The sequence below is a fragment of the Maniola hyperantus genome, chromosome 15, assembly GCF_902806685.2.
Source record: "Maniola hyperantus chromosome 15, iAphHyp1.2, whole genome shotgun sequence".
Taxonomy (NCBI): Eukaryota; Metazoa; Arthropoda; class Insecta; order Lepidoptera; family Nymphalidae; genus Maniola; species Maniola hyperantus.
The window spans coordinates 3831973-3850326 of record NC_048550.1 but is presented as its reverse complement, the minus strand read 5'-3'; the positions used below and the strand labels follow the sequence as shown (position 1 = coordinate 3850326).

Genomic DNA, 18354 nt, shown 5'->3' with positions numbered 1-18354 from the left:
ATAGGCTACTTTGAATAAATTTTTGACTTTGACTTTGAAAATGGAAATTTGGAAGCATTTGTTGGTTGAAGGACAAATTATTTATTATCGCCTATGAATTCCTAACTTCCTAAGCGTCGATATTACATGATCGGAATACTACATCAGTCAGTTTACATTATCTACAAGTAGATTTATCAACATAAAAATATCAGCCATAAGTAAACGGTATAGCACGTAGCGTAGGTACTTGTTGTGTAAATCGATGGCAAATCCGGCTATTAATATGTGTTGTTGGGTGTCGGTACTAAAAATAAGGAATGAATTCATTATTATACAAATCTACTGTCGATGTACATAATTATGTCTTTTAGGGTTCCGTACTTAAAGAGTGCTAACGGGACCCTAAGCCTCCGCTGTCCGTCCGTCTGTCCGTCTTTCCGACTGTCAGCGGGCTCAGGGCTGTGGGAATCTCTTGAACCGTAAAAGGTTGAGAGTTACTTAAAATTTTCAGTGTGTGTATTTCTGTTGCTACAGCAATAAATAATAATGAACCCAAGATGGCTAATTTCAAATATCTAGCCGCCATGCAAATTGATTTTTTTAAAAAGTAGGTAGGTACCTACTGTGTGCAGTCGGTACGGAACCCTTTGTGTGCGAGTTTGATTCGCATTTGGCCGGTTTTTCATTGAATGAAAAATTGAATTCTCGTTTCAAATCCAAGGACAAAAAGGTGTATAAGACTATGAGTGGGTATAGTCATTGATGTTGGAAGCCCACTATTTGATATAATATTCTGTGGGTATAGTATACAACATTGTTAATAAGTAGGTACATAGTCACGTGTCCCATTATACTTATAGATAGGTATAAGGATTAGGCATCATCATCATCATTACCTCCACCTATGGAATATGGAGTCTGACGCGAATGATGTTCTCAAATATCTTCAACAACTTTGCCCGAGTGGAACGTGTTTTGTTGAGGAGCTGAGGCCTAAAGGTAACTACAAATCTTACAAAATAATGGTGCCTGAGGCTTACTATGAGACCTGCTACACGCAAAGCGTTTGGCCGGTCAATGCTGTAATAAAACCATGGGTACAACTTCGAAAACCCGCCAATTCCCTACGTAACACAACAGCACAGTCACAGCAGCCATTTCGTGACTCCAGCCGACCAAACAATTCCCGGCATTAAGACTCTTAGCGTGTTCTACCAAAACGTACGTGGCATCAAGACGAAACTTAAAGTGTGGAGAAACAACCTATTGCAAACATCTGTAGATATCGTGGCAACCACGGAGACGTTCCTCGATCAAACAGTCATGGATTCAGAGGTGGCATGCGGTGGTTGGAGTATTTCGCGCCGAGATCGCCGCACGCCGTGTGGAGGTGTAATGATCCTTGCGCGCCACAGCATTATGATGCGCCGCCGACGAGACCTCGAAACTGATGCCGGTGAGGACCTCTGGGTGGTCTTTACGCTACACAATCGTTCTGTTTATGTTTGTGTCGTTTATATCAAACCAAGCGCAAATGACTCTGACTATTTTGATTGGTTTTGCAAAGTAGAATCATTTATAAATAACTTAAATGGATTTATTATTATTTTAGGCGATTTAAATCTTAATAGTGCCTCTCAGAATGTTAAAAACTATTTTTGTTATTTCATGTCATATTGTAATCTTTTTGAAAAAAATCACATTGTAAACTCACATGGTTCGGTACTAGACGTCATATTGGTTCGGATCCTAGCAAATAATGTCACAGTGTCGGTTAACTCCTTAGAAGGCATGGTTAACCCAGATGCATATCATCCGCCCCTAGATATCTTATTTGGTTTTGAAACCCAACGCCCCAAAGATCGCATTGAACCTAGTAATATTGGTAGGGCTAGAGATTGGAATTTTAAAAAGTGCAATCATGAGGCATTGTCACAGTTACTCTATGAAACCTCGTGGAGTAATGTTATCGACTCGACTGACGTAGATACTGCAGTTCACTACTTCTATCAAACCATCTATAACTTGTTTGACAGTTGTATACCCAAGAAGATAAGATCTGGGATAGTTCGCCGCTATCCGGTATGGTTCACAAAATACATTATCAGGGATTGTGAACGTAAATTAAAACTACATAGAATATGGAAAAAGTCACAGTTGGACTCGGACTACAAAAAATTCTGCGATTTAAGGTCCAGCCTTAATAATAGAATCCAAATTGCTTATAAAAATTACATCAAAGATGTCGAGACTAATATCAGGAAGTATCCTCAAAAGTTTTGGGCTCACGTCTCGTGCTTGCGATCAAAAGGTGGTTTCGAGCCAACAGTGGATTCCAATGGCGAGCGCCTGGTGGGAACCAAAGCAGCCGAAGCTTTTGCAAAGTTTTTCTCAAGCGTATTTCTCCCCGAGGTTCCATCACTAAGTGCTTCGCAGGCTAATAGTTATGATAACAGCCAAAACAGTAATATGATATGTATACAAAATTTCTCTCCACAGCAAGTAAAGCATGGTATTACTAAGTTGAAGCCGAATAGCTCTATAGGCCCGGATGAAATTCCACCCTATATACTCAAGAAGTCCAATTATTTTGTGCTCCCCCTCTTTCATATATTCAACTTGTCTCTTAAATCTGGTACTTACCCATCACAATGGAAGCTATCAAGGGTTACCCCTATTCCTAAAACTAGAAATACCGTAGCTGTTGAGGATTTCCGCCCTATAGCAATCTTGTCTACACCGGCTAAAGTTTTTGAGAGCATACTACATGAAATAATTCATAAGCAAGTCAATGTGTTTCTCTCTGATGAACAACACGGCTTTAGGAGCAAGCGATCAGTTAATAGTAACCTATTGATATTGGTAGACTACATTTCCGAATGCTTGGATCGTGGTGGACAAGTTGATGTCCTTTACTTTGATTTTCGGAAAGCGTTCGACAGGGTCAACAATGATATATTACTATCCAAGTTGTCTAAGATTGGTTTCGCTCCCAACCTCCTACATCTAATGGCAAATTATCTGCAAGATCGAAAGCAATTTGTACGGCTTGGCATGTATGAGTCCAAACCCTACCACACTCGTTCAGGCGTCAGTCAAGGCTCGATTCTTGGTCCTCTCCTTTTCTTGATAATGGTCAATGACCTGCCATTAGTGCTGGAAAGGGCCAAGTGTTTACTATACGCTGACGACCTGAAATTGTTTATGGAAATAAAATCTGAGGCCGAATGTGTTGAACTCCAGGATGATATCGATGCTGTCATCAAATGGAGTGACGAAAACAGAATGGAGTTCAACACCAATAAATGTTCGGTCATGACTTTTGGACGCGGAAGGTGTCCAGTTTTCTTCCCGTATAAAATGAGCGGAGTTCAATTGCCCAGACAAACTAATGTAAAAGACCTGGGAGTAATATTTGACCATAAACTGACATTCCATGACCATATTTCTACACTCGCCTCCGAATCATTCCAGCGGTTGGGGTTTGTTTTGCGTAATACTCAAGATTTTCAAAATTGTTACACGATAAAACTGCTATTTGACGCTTTGGTTCGTGCCAAGCTAGAAACCAGCGCTTGTATTTGGAATCCATATGAAAGCACTTACACCTTGCTACTTGAAAAGGTTCAAAAAGCCTTTCTAAGGTATTTATATAAAAAATTGCACGGGTATTACCCATTTATGTATCCCACAAAATTTCTCCAAGGGCACTTGGGTTTCCACTCGCTCAAAACCCGAAGAGACTGCGACCAAATTGGTACAATTTGCAAGATTCTTAGGGGTGTGATTGACTGCTCTGAACTACACAACAAGCTCTGCTGCGTTTATGCACCCTCTAATTACAGCTATCTCCGCCACCGCTCCAAATTTTTCGTAAGTCCGTTTAGTCGCACGGTAGCGCGTTCCAGGTCACCCATACCGCGCACTTTGGCTGCGCTCAACGCACTGCTGAAGGAGTCCCCTCGCTGTGACATATTTGCTGACAAATGGGCTGACCTCATGGGTCAGATCTTGCACTTTTGTGAAAATTTATAATTTTGCTTTTTAAAATTTATAATTTTAAGTTGTTAATTTTTGTAAGTATGTTTATGTTAGTTTGTACTCGTATTTTAATTAGTGTAATTGGCTTTATGGCCGTTCTGATTAAATAATAAATAAATAATAATAATAATAATAATAATTATCATCATCAATTACGTGGATTTACGTTTTCTCAAAAACCTCTTTGGAATTATTTAAAATCCTTCCTTAGTGCACCCGGGTACCTACCTACTCAAGGAATATTATCTACTAGATGATGCCCACGACTTTGACTTAAAATTCCGTGGGAACTCTTTAATTTACCAGGATAAAAAGTAGCCTATGACCTTCCCCTGAATGTAAGTTTACTTTAATAAGCTGGTCCGTGAAAAGCTAGCAGACAGACACACACACACACACACTTTCGCATTCATAAGATTAATTGTATGGATATGGATTACCTCCAAACAAACGTTTAGGTCCGCTGGCTTAGGCTGTACCTTGTCTGTCAGTCACCTAAGTAATATGTCTGCAGGTTGCGGAGCCCTATGCGAAACTGTCAGGAGTATCCGCGGAAGTGTTGGTGGTGCGATTCTTTGGCCTCTTCTTCATGTTCTATCAGATGGCGCAGATATGGGGCAATCTTATTTCTTCGTCAAGTAAGTATTTACTAAATAGTCAACCCCTTCAACTTTAAATATAACTAGGAGGAAATAAAACAGATACACAGAGAAGTAAATGTTGACATACATTTTTAATCACGTTTAATAACTATCATCATCATCATCATCATCATCATCATCATCATCATCATCATCATCATCATCAACATCATCATCATCATCATTAAACGATAGACGTCCACTGCTGGACATAGGCCTTCCCTAAAGTGCACCACCATACCCGGTCCTCAGCCTTCCTCATCCAGCCACTTCCCGCCAGCCTCTTTACATCGACGGTCCATCGTGCTGGAGGGCGTCCCACACGCGGTCTCCACTCAAGGATTTTCCGGCTCCAACGGCCATCGCTACGACAGGCATGACCCTGCCCACTGCCACTTCAGCTTGCTAATAGTTTGGGCTATGTCAGTGACCTTGATTCTCCTGCGGATCACCTCATTTCGGATTTTATCCGCGCTGGAACAATGTCTCATTAACATCGAAATGACGTCATTTTGATGTCGGCCATAATAAAAATACAGCTCGAAACTTCAGTCTAGTGCTGACGTCACTAAAATGGCGGCCACGCGCATTAGCAATTTGCGGAACTTATACTATGAAATATATTTTCAGTACTTTCGTCATCGCTGGGGGAGTCGACAAGTTACTGGAACGTCAGCTTCACGCCGAAAGCCGCGGCTCTGGTTAGCAATTTCACCGCTCCGACACCGGACTATGGCGGAACTTGCGGCGTCAACTTTTGCAGCAGCAGCGATGCTCATGTAAGTATAAAATAATAACTAGAGATGCTTTGTGTAGAGTTTGTTGTGAACTCTTCTCAGAGCCGGGCGCATTTGGAACCCTTGCAGCTTTAGTTTTAAGGGGCCTCAGTACGGTGCTTTCTTCATACAAACGTAGGAGGGAAATCACTACATTATTTGATACTGTACGAGTGTACGCTCAAAACTAATAGTATTATATCGATTAATCTCGTCATTATCTAGGTTTATTGATATTTGAAACATTAAAAAAAATATTGATTTTAAAGTTAAGAGCCTTAAAAGATTCCTATTTTAACACTAAATTTATGACAACTTTGCGCTAAATAAATAAGATTAGGGGTATACAAATTCTAATTCTAAAGAAATTTAACATTAGACGTAGTTTATTTATTCATTAGTTGAAATAACTATATGCACTTTGCAAACATAAACTCAGTAGTTTTTTCTCAAAAATACTTTTCCTAAACCCTTGATTTCGGTGAAAATCATCGTGCCTTTCACCTTTCTTATACAATGTCAAGTGAAAAGCAAACAGGTTCAGTCGAGCGTACTGCGTCACCTTAAGTAAATACACTAATTAAACCATTACATAATTTTCCCTTTTTTACCATTTCCCCATTACACCACTACTCCTTTTTATATTTTCCATATCATAAAGGTGTAAGTTGTAGTTTTCAGAGTAAAATTTTTGTTTGAAGGAAAACACAAACTTGGAGCCTCCAGCACCGCTGAAGATACAGGTGATCGCAGGAGTTTATCTAGCGTGTATGGCCTTCGCTATCATCCTTGTTGCTGTTGGCGTTGACTCCTTGAGCAGGTTTGATGCCCTCAAATTACAAATACCGGCCAAGTTCGAGTTTGACTCGCGCACCGAGGGTTCTGTATTTTTTTTTAAATAGAGATAGCGAGCAAACGAGCAGCCGGGTCACCTGATGTTAAGTGATTACATTTGCAGCACCAGAGGAACCGCCGATGTGGTACTACAGCATTTTTTGACATTTTGCACGATAAATCAAAAACTATAATAAAAATAAATAAAAATCTGTGTTAGAATCTACAGATAAAACCCTTTCATATGATACCCCACTTAATATAGTTATCTATTACTTTGAAAATTGTAGGTAAATAGGTAAGTACTAACTAATTCTTTGTTCATGAACACATTTTTTTTGTGATGTAAGACCTACCTACCTTGAATCGGTTGACTAATAGCTGTAATATATAAAATATTTATATATAAAACTATACTAATTTCGAAAAGGGTTATCGAGTCAACCGGGGACCGAGAGCTGGCAGCTACCTTGGTCAAAGAATTAGTTTGGCCATCCAAAGGGCTAATGCTGCCAGCATCTTGGGTACAATGCCTCGCTGCGGTGGTCTCGATGAGGTTTTAGATTTAATTTAATTTATTTTAGTTTTAATTTAATGATGTTTTTAAAGTTAATATTAATTTAAGTTAATAAAGTATACTTTTTATAAGTAATTACCGAATTTCTGCTATTAAAATCACATGCAACAATGGGGCCGATTCTCTTGTACACAATCTCTAAACTAAACTAAATTAACAGGTTTATATCTAGTGCTATCCTTTTCCGCAAGCAACATTATGAAAGGGATAGCAAATAGCAATGGATTTAGAGACGTGCCATTTTAGTTTAGTTTAGAAATTGTGTAAAACGGGATTAGCCTTGTTTAAACTATACTAATAAAACTATAATAATAAAACGCTAAACTTTATTAGCGAATCTAAAAATGGGCTGACCATTAAAAGTTCTTTCATGACTTTTTCAGATACAATTCCGGTCGGCAGCCGATAGCGCAAGGTAAATCAGGATTTCGCTTGCTGGCAGTGACTTTGCGACAACTACGCCATAAGTACCAGCTGCTACTGTTACCTGTTATTGGCTATATTGGTGCTGAACAAGCTTTCATGGCAGCTGACTTTACACAGGTATGTGTAACGAAACAAACTAGTTAATACTGGGTATAACCAGAACGCTAACAAAAATTCAATATCAATAACCATTTGTCTCATTTTGTAGTAGTGATTTAGTATTTTTCAAACCCGCAATGTTTGTAGCGTTCATGGCGTCAATGCCCCACCTAAGACGTGGCATTGACTCCAAATGGCCTACTTACGCAACGTTCGTTCACCTCTAGCGTCAGTCAGATTTTTTTATTTGCAATATCTATATCGTGAACTTTACAAAATAGAGGATATTTTTTATTTGCGTTTTTAATGGTATCATATCAGGAATCGTCAGTGCTATCAACTGTCTTCGTTTTTGCTTGCGTTCTGGTTACATCCTGTATACCTACAACTTTCTGTCTAAACCAAGTGTTCAAATTATTGTCTGTCTGTATAGTTGGGTTATAGCTGTTTAACTAAGATAAGTGCGTAGATCGACACAGGATAGGTACCTACTTGATGCATTTGTGCGCTGAAAGAATATCTATAGGTGCAGGATAATAACTAAATCCTCATAAAGTACTGATGCTGATGAAGGCGAATGTAGGTACTAAACTCCACAGCCAATAAAATATATTCCATGCCTTGGAAATTTCTTGGAAATCAAATCGAAACTATACTTACGTACTTCCCTCGAGGATAGAAATAAAATGAATATTCAATATGCGAATTAACTTTCTCAATATTCCGATAGTATTGTAGGTATTAGAGAGAGAGAGAGAGAGCCAGCATGTGCCAGACCCTCGTTATTTTAAAAAAGCTGTGTCAAAGTCAGAGTCATTGGTGTAACTTTAGACGGGTCAAAATTAGTCTAAGAGCTAGTGCGTGCAGTAAATTTGGATTTTAATCTATCAAAATCAGGTGCGGAATTAATTCCGAAATGCGCGCACTTCTATGTAGTTCCATAGTTCACAGATTTTGCGGGAAAAAAACGTACGTAAAAAAAATATCTTTTTTATTCGAATAAACTTTTAAAAGTACTTTCGAATAGTCGGATGCATCTACCACTGGTTCGGAATGCCTTTCCTACCGCGAAGAACCAGCAAGAAACTCGGCTTTCCGTGGTGTGTGCTGATAGCTCTTGATATGCGGCACCGAGTGTGCTATGCGGTCTGTATAAATAAGACGAAATGCACTTGATCAATGGCACATGGGAAATACCCTGGTTTTTAGTTAACAGTGGTAAAATGGTAAACCCAAATTACCATTACAATGTTTTTGCACGAAACCTGTTTATGTTGGAACTACTTAGGCTTCCTGCTTGACATTGTGGTTAACCTGATTGCGAGTTGAAGGCCATCCTGGTGCCCGTATTTGTTTGACAACCTTTCACTAGTTATTGTAGCGAGTACCTGAGTGGTAACATACAAAAACGTAGGTACCTATTATGATATTAAATTGTATAATAATAACAAGTTGTGGTTGACGACAATTGCCGATTCATTGAATTAGAATCGAACCGCGGTATTTTATTGAGTATACGTCCCGCAAATTGCTATTGCGCTGCAACCATGTCCCATTAACATCGAAATGACGTCATTTTGAAGTCAGCCGAAATAAAAATATACCACCATCACCATCATATTTTTACTAAAAATTGAGTTTTTAGTAAAAATATCTAATTGATTTTTTTCGATGTCCTACGTTATGATAGATACAATATAGAACCTACACGACGACGATATACCTACGTACGACGCGACGTAGGTAAGAGGCTGGGGTAGAAAAGCTTGTTACTTAAGAATGTTTATGACTCAAACGTTTAGTTTTTACACCTATGGGGATCTAGAGTATGAAAATAATGTCTGTAAGTATTGTTATTTAAATTAGAAGTAAAAAAAAAGTGTTTGTGTTTACAGGCGTTTGTCGGTTGCGCGTACGGCATCAGCAACATAGGCTTCGTGCTGATCTGCTTCGGCATATTCAACGCGCTCGCGGCTCCTGTGGCTGGCGCCATCGTCAAGCTGACTGGTCGCTTCCCTGTTATGCTTACAGCACTAGTAAGTACAACAATAGTACTACGCTATGTGTAGGTCAGTTGCGTATAGTACGGCATCAGCAACATCGGCTTCGTGCTGATCTGCTTCGGCGTATTCAACGCGCTCGCGGCTCCTGTGGCTGGCGCCATCGTCAAGCTGACTGGTCGCTTCCCTGTTATGCTTACAGCACTAGTAAGTACAACAATAGTACTACGCTATGTGTAGGTCAGTTGCGTATAGTACGGCATCAGCAACATCGGCTTCGTGCTGATCTGCTTCGGCGTATTCAACGCGCTCGCGGCTCCTGTGGCTGGCGCCATCGTCAAGCTGACTGGTCGCTTCCCTGTTATGCTTACAGCACTAGTAAGTACAACAATAGTACTACGCTATGTGTAGGTCAGTTGCGTATAGTACGGCATCAGCAACATCGGCTTCGTGCTGATCTGCTTCGGCGTATTCAACGCGCTCGCGGCTCCTGTGGCTGGCGCCATCGTCAAGCTGACTGGTCGCTTCCCTGTTATGCTTACAGCACTAGTAAGTACAACAATAGTACTACGCTATGTGTAGGTCAGTTGCGTATAGTACGGCATCAGCAACATCGGCTTCGTGCTGATCTGCTTCGGCGTATTCAACGCGCTCGCGGCTCCTGTGGCTGGTGCCAAGCTGTTATGCTTACAGCACTATCTCTTCTACTGTCCACAGATGTTGGCTGGTTGCATAGCCTCAACAACATCTGCGTCGTGTACAGTACCTACTTTAATCATCATCATCAATTCAGCATAATATGGCCCAGTGATTGCCACCACGTCCGGTTCTTATCCTGCCTCATCTAGCCACTTCCCGCCACCCTCTTCATATAGTCGGTCCACCTTGCTATAAAACACCCAGCTTATGCTTACGTGGTCTCCCCTCTAGGAATTTCTGGCTCCAACGGCCATCGCTCCTTCAACAAACAGCCTGCCCACTGCTTTTTTTTTTATAGAATATTAGCCATGTTAAATGACTAATATTCCGCTTTCCTCTCCAACTAAGCGTCAGGCTTGTGCTAGGAGTAGGTACGACAATAGTGCAACGGGTGGGGTTTGAACCGTCAACCTTTCTGTTTTCAGTCCACTCCTTTACCGGTTGAGCTATTGAGGCTCTAATTATTAATTTACTGATAGGCGATAGCTAGGGCTATGTCTTGGTTCTCTTGCGGAACTTGACCTTGGAATTTTCGAAAATATCCTTCAAGGATAACGTAACTCTTATAGAACGTAAAGATAGCTAAATAGTATTGAAGGCGTTGGAGGAAATACTAGACTTGGGGACAAACCTGCTTTCATGTTATTAGCTTGGTGTTATTTGAACATAGGCAATATTTTCAGGTCCTGAATCTATGTCTGCTGACGTCACTGATCCTCTGGAGGCCGGATCCGGACCAGTGGCTGATATTCTTCGTCCTCGCAGCGATATGGGGAACCGCCGATGCTGTGTGGCTTGTACAAGTTAATGGTATGATAAATAAATTTATAGAGAAGTTTGTTTTTAGATAGTTTACTGTGTGTACACAAATTGTGAAGCTATGATAGCCTAGAAAACCTGAGAGTTCTTCAGAATGCCAAACTTGGCCAGCGTAGCTTTTTTCCTAGTTTTTACCAACTTTGTATGTTTATCCAAATGGAATAATAAGTATAGATACCTACTTGCTTTAATTTTCAGCTCTTTCCGGGATCCTGTTTCCAGGGAACGAAGAAGCAGCTTACTCCAATTTCCGTCTTTGGGAATCCACGGGCAGCGTCTTATCTTACGCCTCTGCACCTTACTTGTGTGTCAGAACTAGGTACCTACCATTCTCTCACTATAATCTACATTTACTATTTTTCATACGAGAGCTGAAAAACTATCTGTACCATTTATCATATTCTTCAAGACAAGACAAATTTTACTCGAATTTTGCTTTTAGGTAGCTTCCGATCACCAAGTTAGCTCTAGAATGCTCTCACCAGCTCAGAGATTATGTAGTCTAAAATAGAAGCGCTCTAACCTAAATAGAAAAGGTATGCCCATATCAGTTTCGACGTGTTATCGTATGGGAATGCTAAATTTCTAGGCTGCAAGACTTTGCCGGTTGGCTGAAGCTTTAAAATTATAAAAATCTCAAGTTCAATCCTCTGAGTCTACCAAAATTTTCATCAGATACAGTTCGCGCAAAACATGGGGTTATTCATGGGGCGGACCAACAAATTCCTGAAAGGCCAGCAACGCATTGGTAGGTACCTACTCTCTGGTACTGCAAATGTTCATGGGCGGCGGTAATCACCTAACCCGGTGACGGTGACGGTAACCCGCCTACTCGTTTGTTTTTATTTAAAAAAAAATACGTAGACTAAACACGAAGCATAGATTACCTATTGCGCTTAGTACAAAAACTTTCAGCCGGGATCGTGTATTTAATCCTTTGTCTAAAACTTGCGGAAACCACCACGTTGCCACTTCAGTTTGGACTACTTGTTTTGCGCGTAACAGATTCAGATACAACTTACAAGTTAGCCCTTGACTGCAATCTCACCTGATGGTAAGTGATGATGCAGTCTAAGATGATAGCGGGCTAACCTGGAAGGGATATGGCAGTTTTTTTTTTTATTATTAAACCCGTACCCCTTTGGTTTCTACACGGCATCGTACCGGAACGCTAAATCGCTTGGCGGCACGGCTTTGCCGGTAGGGTGGTAACTAGCCACGACCGAAGCCTCCCACCAGACCAGACCAGAAATTTAGAAATTATAAAATTCCAAACCCCTGCCAGGAATCGAACCTGGGACCTCCCACTAATAAGACCACAGCGCTCACGACTGCGCCAGGGAGGTCGTCAAACAGTCATTACAGTAGCTACTACATGATGAAGAGGTATTTTCTTATTTCAGGTTGTACATCCTGCTAGGTCTGCTGCTCTTCGGTTTCTCAGGGTACACCACAATAGAGGTGATGGAGTACCGCGCCAAGCGCCGTCACCATCAAGAAAGGAACTTTGAACTGGTCGCTGAAAAAAACGAACAGGAATAAACTAGGAAATATATCTACTAACTTATATATGTATATGACTCCTAGTCACATTATCCATTGAGTAATTCGCAACTATGAACTTATCGCAGTTTTTTAATACAACATTCATGCAGATGCTTGAATTTTTACGACCAGTCTAATAATTTCAGACGAGTATTTATAATAACTCCATTGCGAAATCCATACTAATATTAAATGTATATGCGAAAGTGTGTTAGTCTGTCTGCTAGCTTTTCACGGCCCAACAGTTTAGGCTGATTTTGATGAAATTTGGTACAGTTAGCTTATATCCTGGGGAAAGACATAGGCTACTTTTTATCCCGGAAAATCAGAGAGTTCCCACGGGATTTTTAAAAACCCAAATCCACGCGGATGAAGTTGCGGGCATCGTCTAGTACTTAATACTACAATTTTATTATCAATCTGGAAATCTATGTACATGATCGACCAATTTCTATTTATTATGTAGGTAATATACCAATTAATCGATCCTAATTCCTAATCCTTATTTTGTTTATAGATAATATAATATGCCTAATGGCCTAAGAGCCAGTGCGTGCCCGACCTTCCTTATTTTATAAAAGCTGAAAGTTTCTCTGCGTATTGTCCCCAACGTTGGGAAGAACGTTTGTTTGGATCATGGCGGATTTGGGAGATAACATATAATAAAGGTGTACCTACAATGTAAAAAATATTGACTTTATACATTGACGTAAGATTTTTTATATCTTTATTACCTGTTATCTCCCAACGCCACCATGATCCAAACAAATATCCAATCCAGTGTTGGGGACAATACACAGATAAGCTTTCAGGGTCTGGCTTGCGCTGGCTTTCTCTCTATAAGGTATACCTAAGTATAATATCAAACATGTTAGTTGATATTATTTTTAACGTTAATTAAATAAGTTTTACCTAATAGTTTGTAAGGTCATAGAAAAGAAAACGAAAAGTTTGGAATAAATCATTGTTTTATTCTCTTCCACATAAATACTTAAAATCGAATTTCTTTCGAAATCCGAAATTATATCTAATCAAGCTTAACGTAAACTAAGTACTTATTGTGTTTTTAAGGAAATTAACAAGTGACTAAGCCTTGTTATAGACGAAATAATTCACAAAGCAAACAAACGCACTTTCACCAAACGAAAATGTACACACAACTATTTCAATCACACAGGATCTCCAACTTTAGGATAGAAAAATTGGCTATTGGATATTGGTTCCCTTTATCCAACCTAAAACAGCTCCCCTAGGGTGTAATTTCAGAAACGTATGCCTATCTATCAACCCAGCACTAAAAATAATCAACGAATTCGCCGTTTGGTGTGTAAAGAAGGCCAAATTATAATAAATAATACACCCAAGAGTGGCTTTAGAGTGGCTAGAGAGTTGGTTTTAGAGTGGATAAACGGAATAAACAGCAAAATTTTGCTTTTTTTGAATTCTAGGAACATAAGTTCACCAAAATATAAAACATAAGTGTACATATTATGTAATTAATTGACGAAGTAATAAAAATAGATACACCACGTGGCAAGGAACGGAGCCTGCCTTATAGATGTTTTTTAAATTCTTAATACTTGTATTTAATTTAGTACGTTGCCTTATCGTATACCCACTTTTATTACTGTGTACACTGTTATAAGTATAGGACATAGGTCATTTATGTTGCTTCATAATGTTCTAAATTGTATAGATGTTTTTTTTATATTAAAATTACGCAATTCATTCTTTTTCTCATAAAGAAAGATCTATTTGTTTTTTAAGATTTGGTAAAATTAGCAGCGAGATCGTATTCTTTTGGAACCCTAATTTTGTTTTACACAAAATTTATATTGACTTGACAGGACTTTACCTCAAGCCATCCTAGCTGGCACAGTTTGCAGTTCCTGAATTAAAAAATAGTTTACAATTTGTGCATTTGCTTTTTGATTTAACCAAAAAAGTGTGGTACATTTTCCAAAACCATACATTCCAAACAAACAATTTAACTAAAACATTTTAAGGTACATAAAACAATTTACAAACATGTAAGTCACTGGTCCATATTAAAAGTAGTTACGTTAATAAACAAAAAGCTGGGACATCAAATTCTAAAATATAAAATTATTATTATTATTAAATCAGCTATTAACAAATTCGTAATATTCTTATATTCTATTTATTATTGTATTATTATCGTCCGATTTAAAGCGTAAAACCGTAATACTTTCGAAACAGTTATCATGGGCGTAGCCAAAAATTACTATTATTTTTGGGTGTAACTAAGATTTTTGGAACAAAATTTTTATTTTAAAAAAAACAATTCAATAAAAGTTAATAAAAACCATTTAATGTTATTGTTTTCATATTTTTTAAAGAAGAATTTTCATAAAAAAGATTTCTAATTAGTAATTCAAATAAATAGTAAGAAAACGAACAGGTGGGTCACATAAGTGCACGTAGTTCATAAACATTTGCAGCACTAGAGGAACCGCGCCAATGCGTTGCAAGCTTTTCGGGAGTTTGTCTTTTAGACTTGATGAATACAGTGTTATGCTTTCTGGGATAGACATTCAATCATTCTGGGTGGGTCAATGCCCACCCACACAATCCCCCTGACTACGCCCATGAGAGTCATTGATAAAATATTATACGTATATTTGACAATTACACCAAATGCTAGGAAGACATGGAACAAGGCACAGAATTTTATAGTTTCCTGTGATGTATCCGTTACAGTTAGCACCTTTATAATAATTGATATGTTATCATTTCTAGTTATTATAGTAGTAGGAGGCCATGGAAAGACTGGATATTTTGCTTTAGAGGTCTCAATCTTGCAATAATATTTTTTTAAAGTACTAATCTTACTTTTAAAAGGCTAGAAATATATTTTATTCAAAAAGAATTTTTTAATAATTTATAATAATTTGTTTTTCATTGTAATAACCAAACGCGAGTTAAATTAATAAACACAAAATCTTAGAAATATGTTTTCAAAATCGATATGAATCATTACAATAATTATTCTATAGTCCTAATTTGTAATATAAATAAGTTTTATAACTATTATTATACAAAATATCGCAGTTTTTCCATGAGCGTAATTTAAAGTTATATTTCGAAATGTGTATAGTGCATTATTTTCATCAATATGCTATTTTGGCAATTAAGGAGATTACCACAGTTTATGAAAAATATATTTCACTACAATATAATAATTTTATTGTTGTAATAATCTATATCTTATACAGATAAAAATACAGTAAAATCGTACGGCCCTATATACAGATTTACTTACGTCTTTAACAATAGGAATTTATTAAATTGTATTATGCGATATATGCAATATTTCATCCAGTTTTTTACATAACTAAGTGTAACTACGAACATAGTTGTAATTTCAAATTGAAATTACATTCTCTGTAAACATTATTAATGAGCTTTCTTCAGGTGTGGTGTAAATAAATGCTATTCTCGACGCAATATTACAATACAATATTTATCTATAAATGTATATAATAATATATACAAATTACAAAGTGTTTGTAACGTTGACCCTGTATTATTTAAGTCATACTTAGCCTCGAATTTAGATATTTTTACAAAAAGGCCATTATATATACAAAAAAAACTTTACATTAACATTTTTCAAAAATATTTCTATCAGGGTCTTTTAGCACCGAAAGCTTACATATAATTTCGAAGAAAGTTTTTGCATGCTTTATAAAACACACATTTATTTTCATTCACGTATCAACAAAAAATCTTATTTGTTTATTTACTGTAATATTATTGTTTTTCGTATTCTCTAAATCAGCATACAAAAACTATTGTCGAAAAACATAAAAATAAAACAAAACACAACATATTTGGACGGCAACACATTATTTACATCCTTAGCTGCTAAGATACTCTAAAACCACCTTAAATCGTAACTAAATGCAAAATCTATTAACAGGAAGACTAAAAGTGAACTGAATGACTAAAGTTTAGTTACGGCGTACAAACTATAGTAAGGAATTAGGAAACTATTTCTCAAAGTAAAATAAACTGGCATACCTAAATATAAATATCTAGCAGACGTATTTGACAAAATATTTAAATTTTATGGACAACACAGCGACGGACCAACCTACTGGCCTAGTACTTACTTATTACGTTAAACTTTTATTTTTGTTATAAAATTAGTGTTATCGGGACAATTTTGCAATTAAGTTCCTACATAACTTTGGAACTAAATTGTACTTTATCCGGTCGCCTATTATCCAAAAGGGTAAGTTCGGTAAAAAGCAATTACAGTTCTAACACAATTATATTTGTTTTTATAGATGTAAAATAAGGAAAACGACAGAATCTTGGCAGTAGTCTAGTTTTGTATAAAATACGAGAATTCCCAAAGCCAATCTCGAATTGGTACAAAAAAGAGTTGCTGAAAAAGTGCACGCCGTATTTTATACAACAAAAAACTACTACAGTCCAAAACAAATTTCTTCAAAAGAACTGCGAGTTCAATGTCTCGAATACAATAAAAGCTAAAGTAAGAAAAATACAACCTTTCGCTAGAATATATCTAAAGCTTGATTTACACTAAGCCAGCTAGTAACTCGAAACTAGAGACAAATCAACGCTTGTTGGAATGCTAAATCACGCTCTAGTTTCCTTCCTATCAAATTGTACTAACCAGGTAGAGAAACGCCTGAGTTTTCACACAACATCACTAAGCACTAACTTGTCTCAAGTTTGGAGTCTGTTGCTGTTCCAGCGTAATCAGGCGTTATTATTGTCCAAACTTTCAGTCTGATAGATGATTAAGAAGAAACCTCTAACTGGGGCTGGTAGTGTTGCTCCTGGGCTCAGATTTGAGCGATGTGCCGTTTATTTTGGGCGTGTTTGTGGGGGTTGTGTTCGCAGCGGCGGCGGCCTGGCACTGAGCGCAGGGTTCAAGTCTCCGCGCGAGCACCGCGCGCAGCTTTAGCGAAGGCCCTAACTTCATTTGCAGCATGACTGTGAGGTGCTCTTCAGTTAGGAGAGGCAGCCCTGCGCCGTCGATTCTCTGTTCGCGGAAATTCTGGAAAGAAAGAAAAGGTTTCTCTTAATTACCACATTCTTCAACATTTTCAAGGGTCTTCGATTAAAACATGGTTCGAATTTGAGATTGTATTTGTAACTCATATACGTTTATTAAGCAGATGCTCACGACTTCATCCGGGTTTATTTTCGTCCGTATTTAGGTTTTTAAGAATCCCGTGGGAACTCTATGATATTCCGGGATAAAAAGTAGCCTATGCCGCTCTCCAGATCTTTAACCCATACAAAAAATCACGTCGATCTGTTGCTCCGTTGCGACGTGGTTAAAGGACGAACCAATAAAACAACAAATAAACACACTTTCGCATTTATGATATGGGTATTGATTAAACTTTGATCACCAGTAAAAATCAAAGCAGATTGCATAAATGCACAGTATTTATTGGTCCAAAGTTAATTAAACTCTGACTTGTGCAAGATGCATTGAAGTTTAACGGTAACCCAAACGTAATTTTTACAGCCTATCATGCAACTAGACCTTTCTTTGATCTATAGAAGTTAATATTGGTGACAAACATAAGGTAAGAATACCTAATGATTTGATATATATATACATTGTGTTAAGTTTTAATTTAACTATACCTATCTTCTTCATAATATTATTATGACTGAACTATCAACGTATAGCTCAAATTTGGATCGGACTGAAATTTGGCATTCATCTATGATGATGTAGATATCCGCTAATGAAGGATTTTTGAAAATTCAACCCCTAAAGGGGTGAAATAGGGGTTTGAAATTTGTGTAGTACACACGGATGAAGTCGCGAGCATAAGCTAGTCTAAATATATAAAAGGAAAAGCTGACTGACTGAACTATCAACGCACAACTCAAACTACAGA

The 18354-nt window shown here is 37.9% G+C and overlaps 2 protein-coding genes across 6 annotated transcripts in view; one reads left to right on the top strand and one right to left on the bottom strand.

Moving 5' to 3' along the window:
* The window catches only part of LOC117988710 (uncharacterized), a 62390-nt gene extending 49149 nt beyond the window's left edge, over positions 1-13241 (top strand). The window contains exons 15-22 of the mRNA XM_034975884.2: positions 4538-4661; positions 5295-5443; positions 6142-6260; positions 7235-7394; positions 9272-9412; positions 10759-10885; positions 11093-11213; positions 12298-13241. Of these exons, the coding sequence (XP_034831775.2) occupies positions 4538-4661; positions 5295-5443; positions 6142-6260; positions 7235-7394; positions 9272-9412; positions 10759-10885; positions 11093-11213; positions 12298-12436 (1080 nt within the window). The 3' untranslated portion in view covers positions 12437-13241. The remainder of the gene's footprint in view (positions 1-4537; positions 4662-5294; positions 5444-6141; positions 6261-7234; positions 7395-9271; positions 9413-10758; positions 10886-11092; positions 11214-12297) is intronic.
* A 147-nt stretch (positions 13242-13388) lies between these two features.
* LOC117989006 (uncharacterized) overlaps positions 13389-18354 on the bottom strand; it is a 313773-nt gene continuing 308807 nt past the window's right edge. For all 5 annotated transcript variants that reach the window (XM_069503573.1, XM_069503572.1, XM_069503574.1 and 2 more), the window contains one exon: positions 13389-17492. In XM_069503573.1, coding sequence (XP_069359674.1) covers positions 17247-17492 — 246 coding nt within the window. In that variant the 3' untranslated portion in view covers positions 13389-17246. The remainder of the gene's footprint in view (positions 17493-18354) is intronic.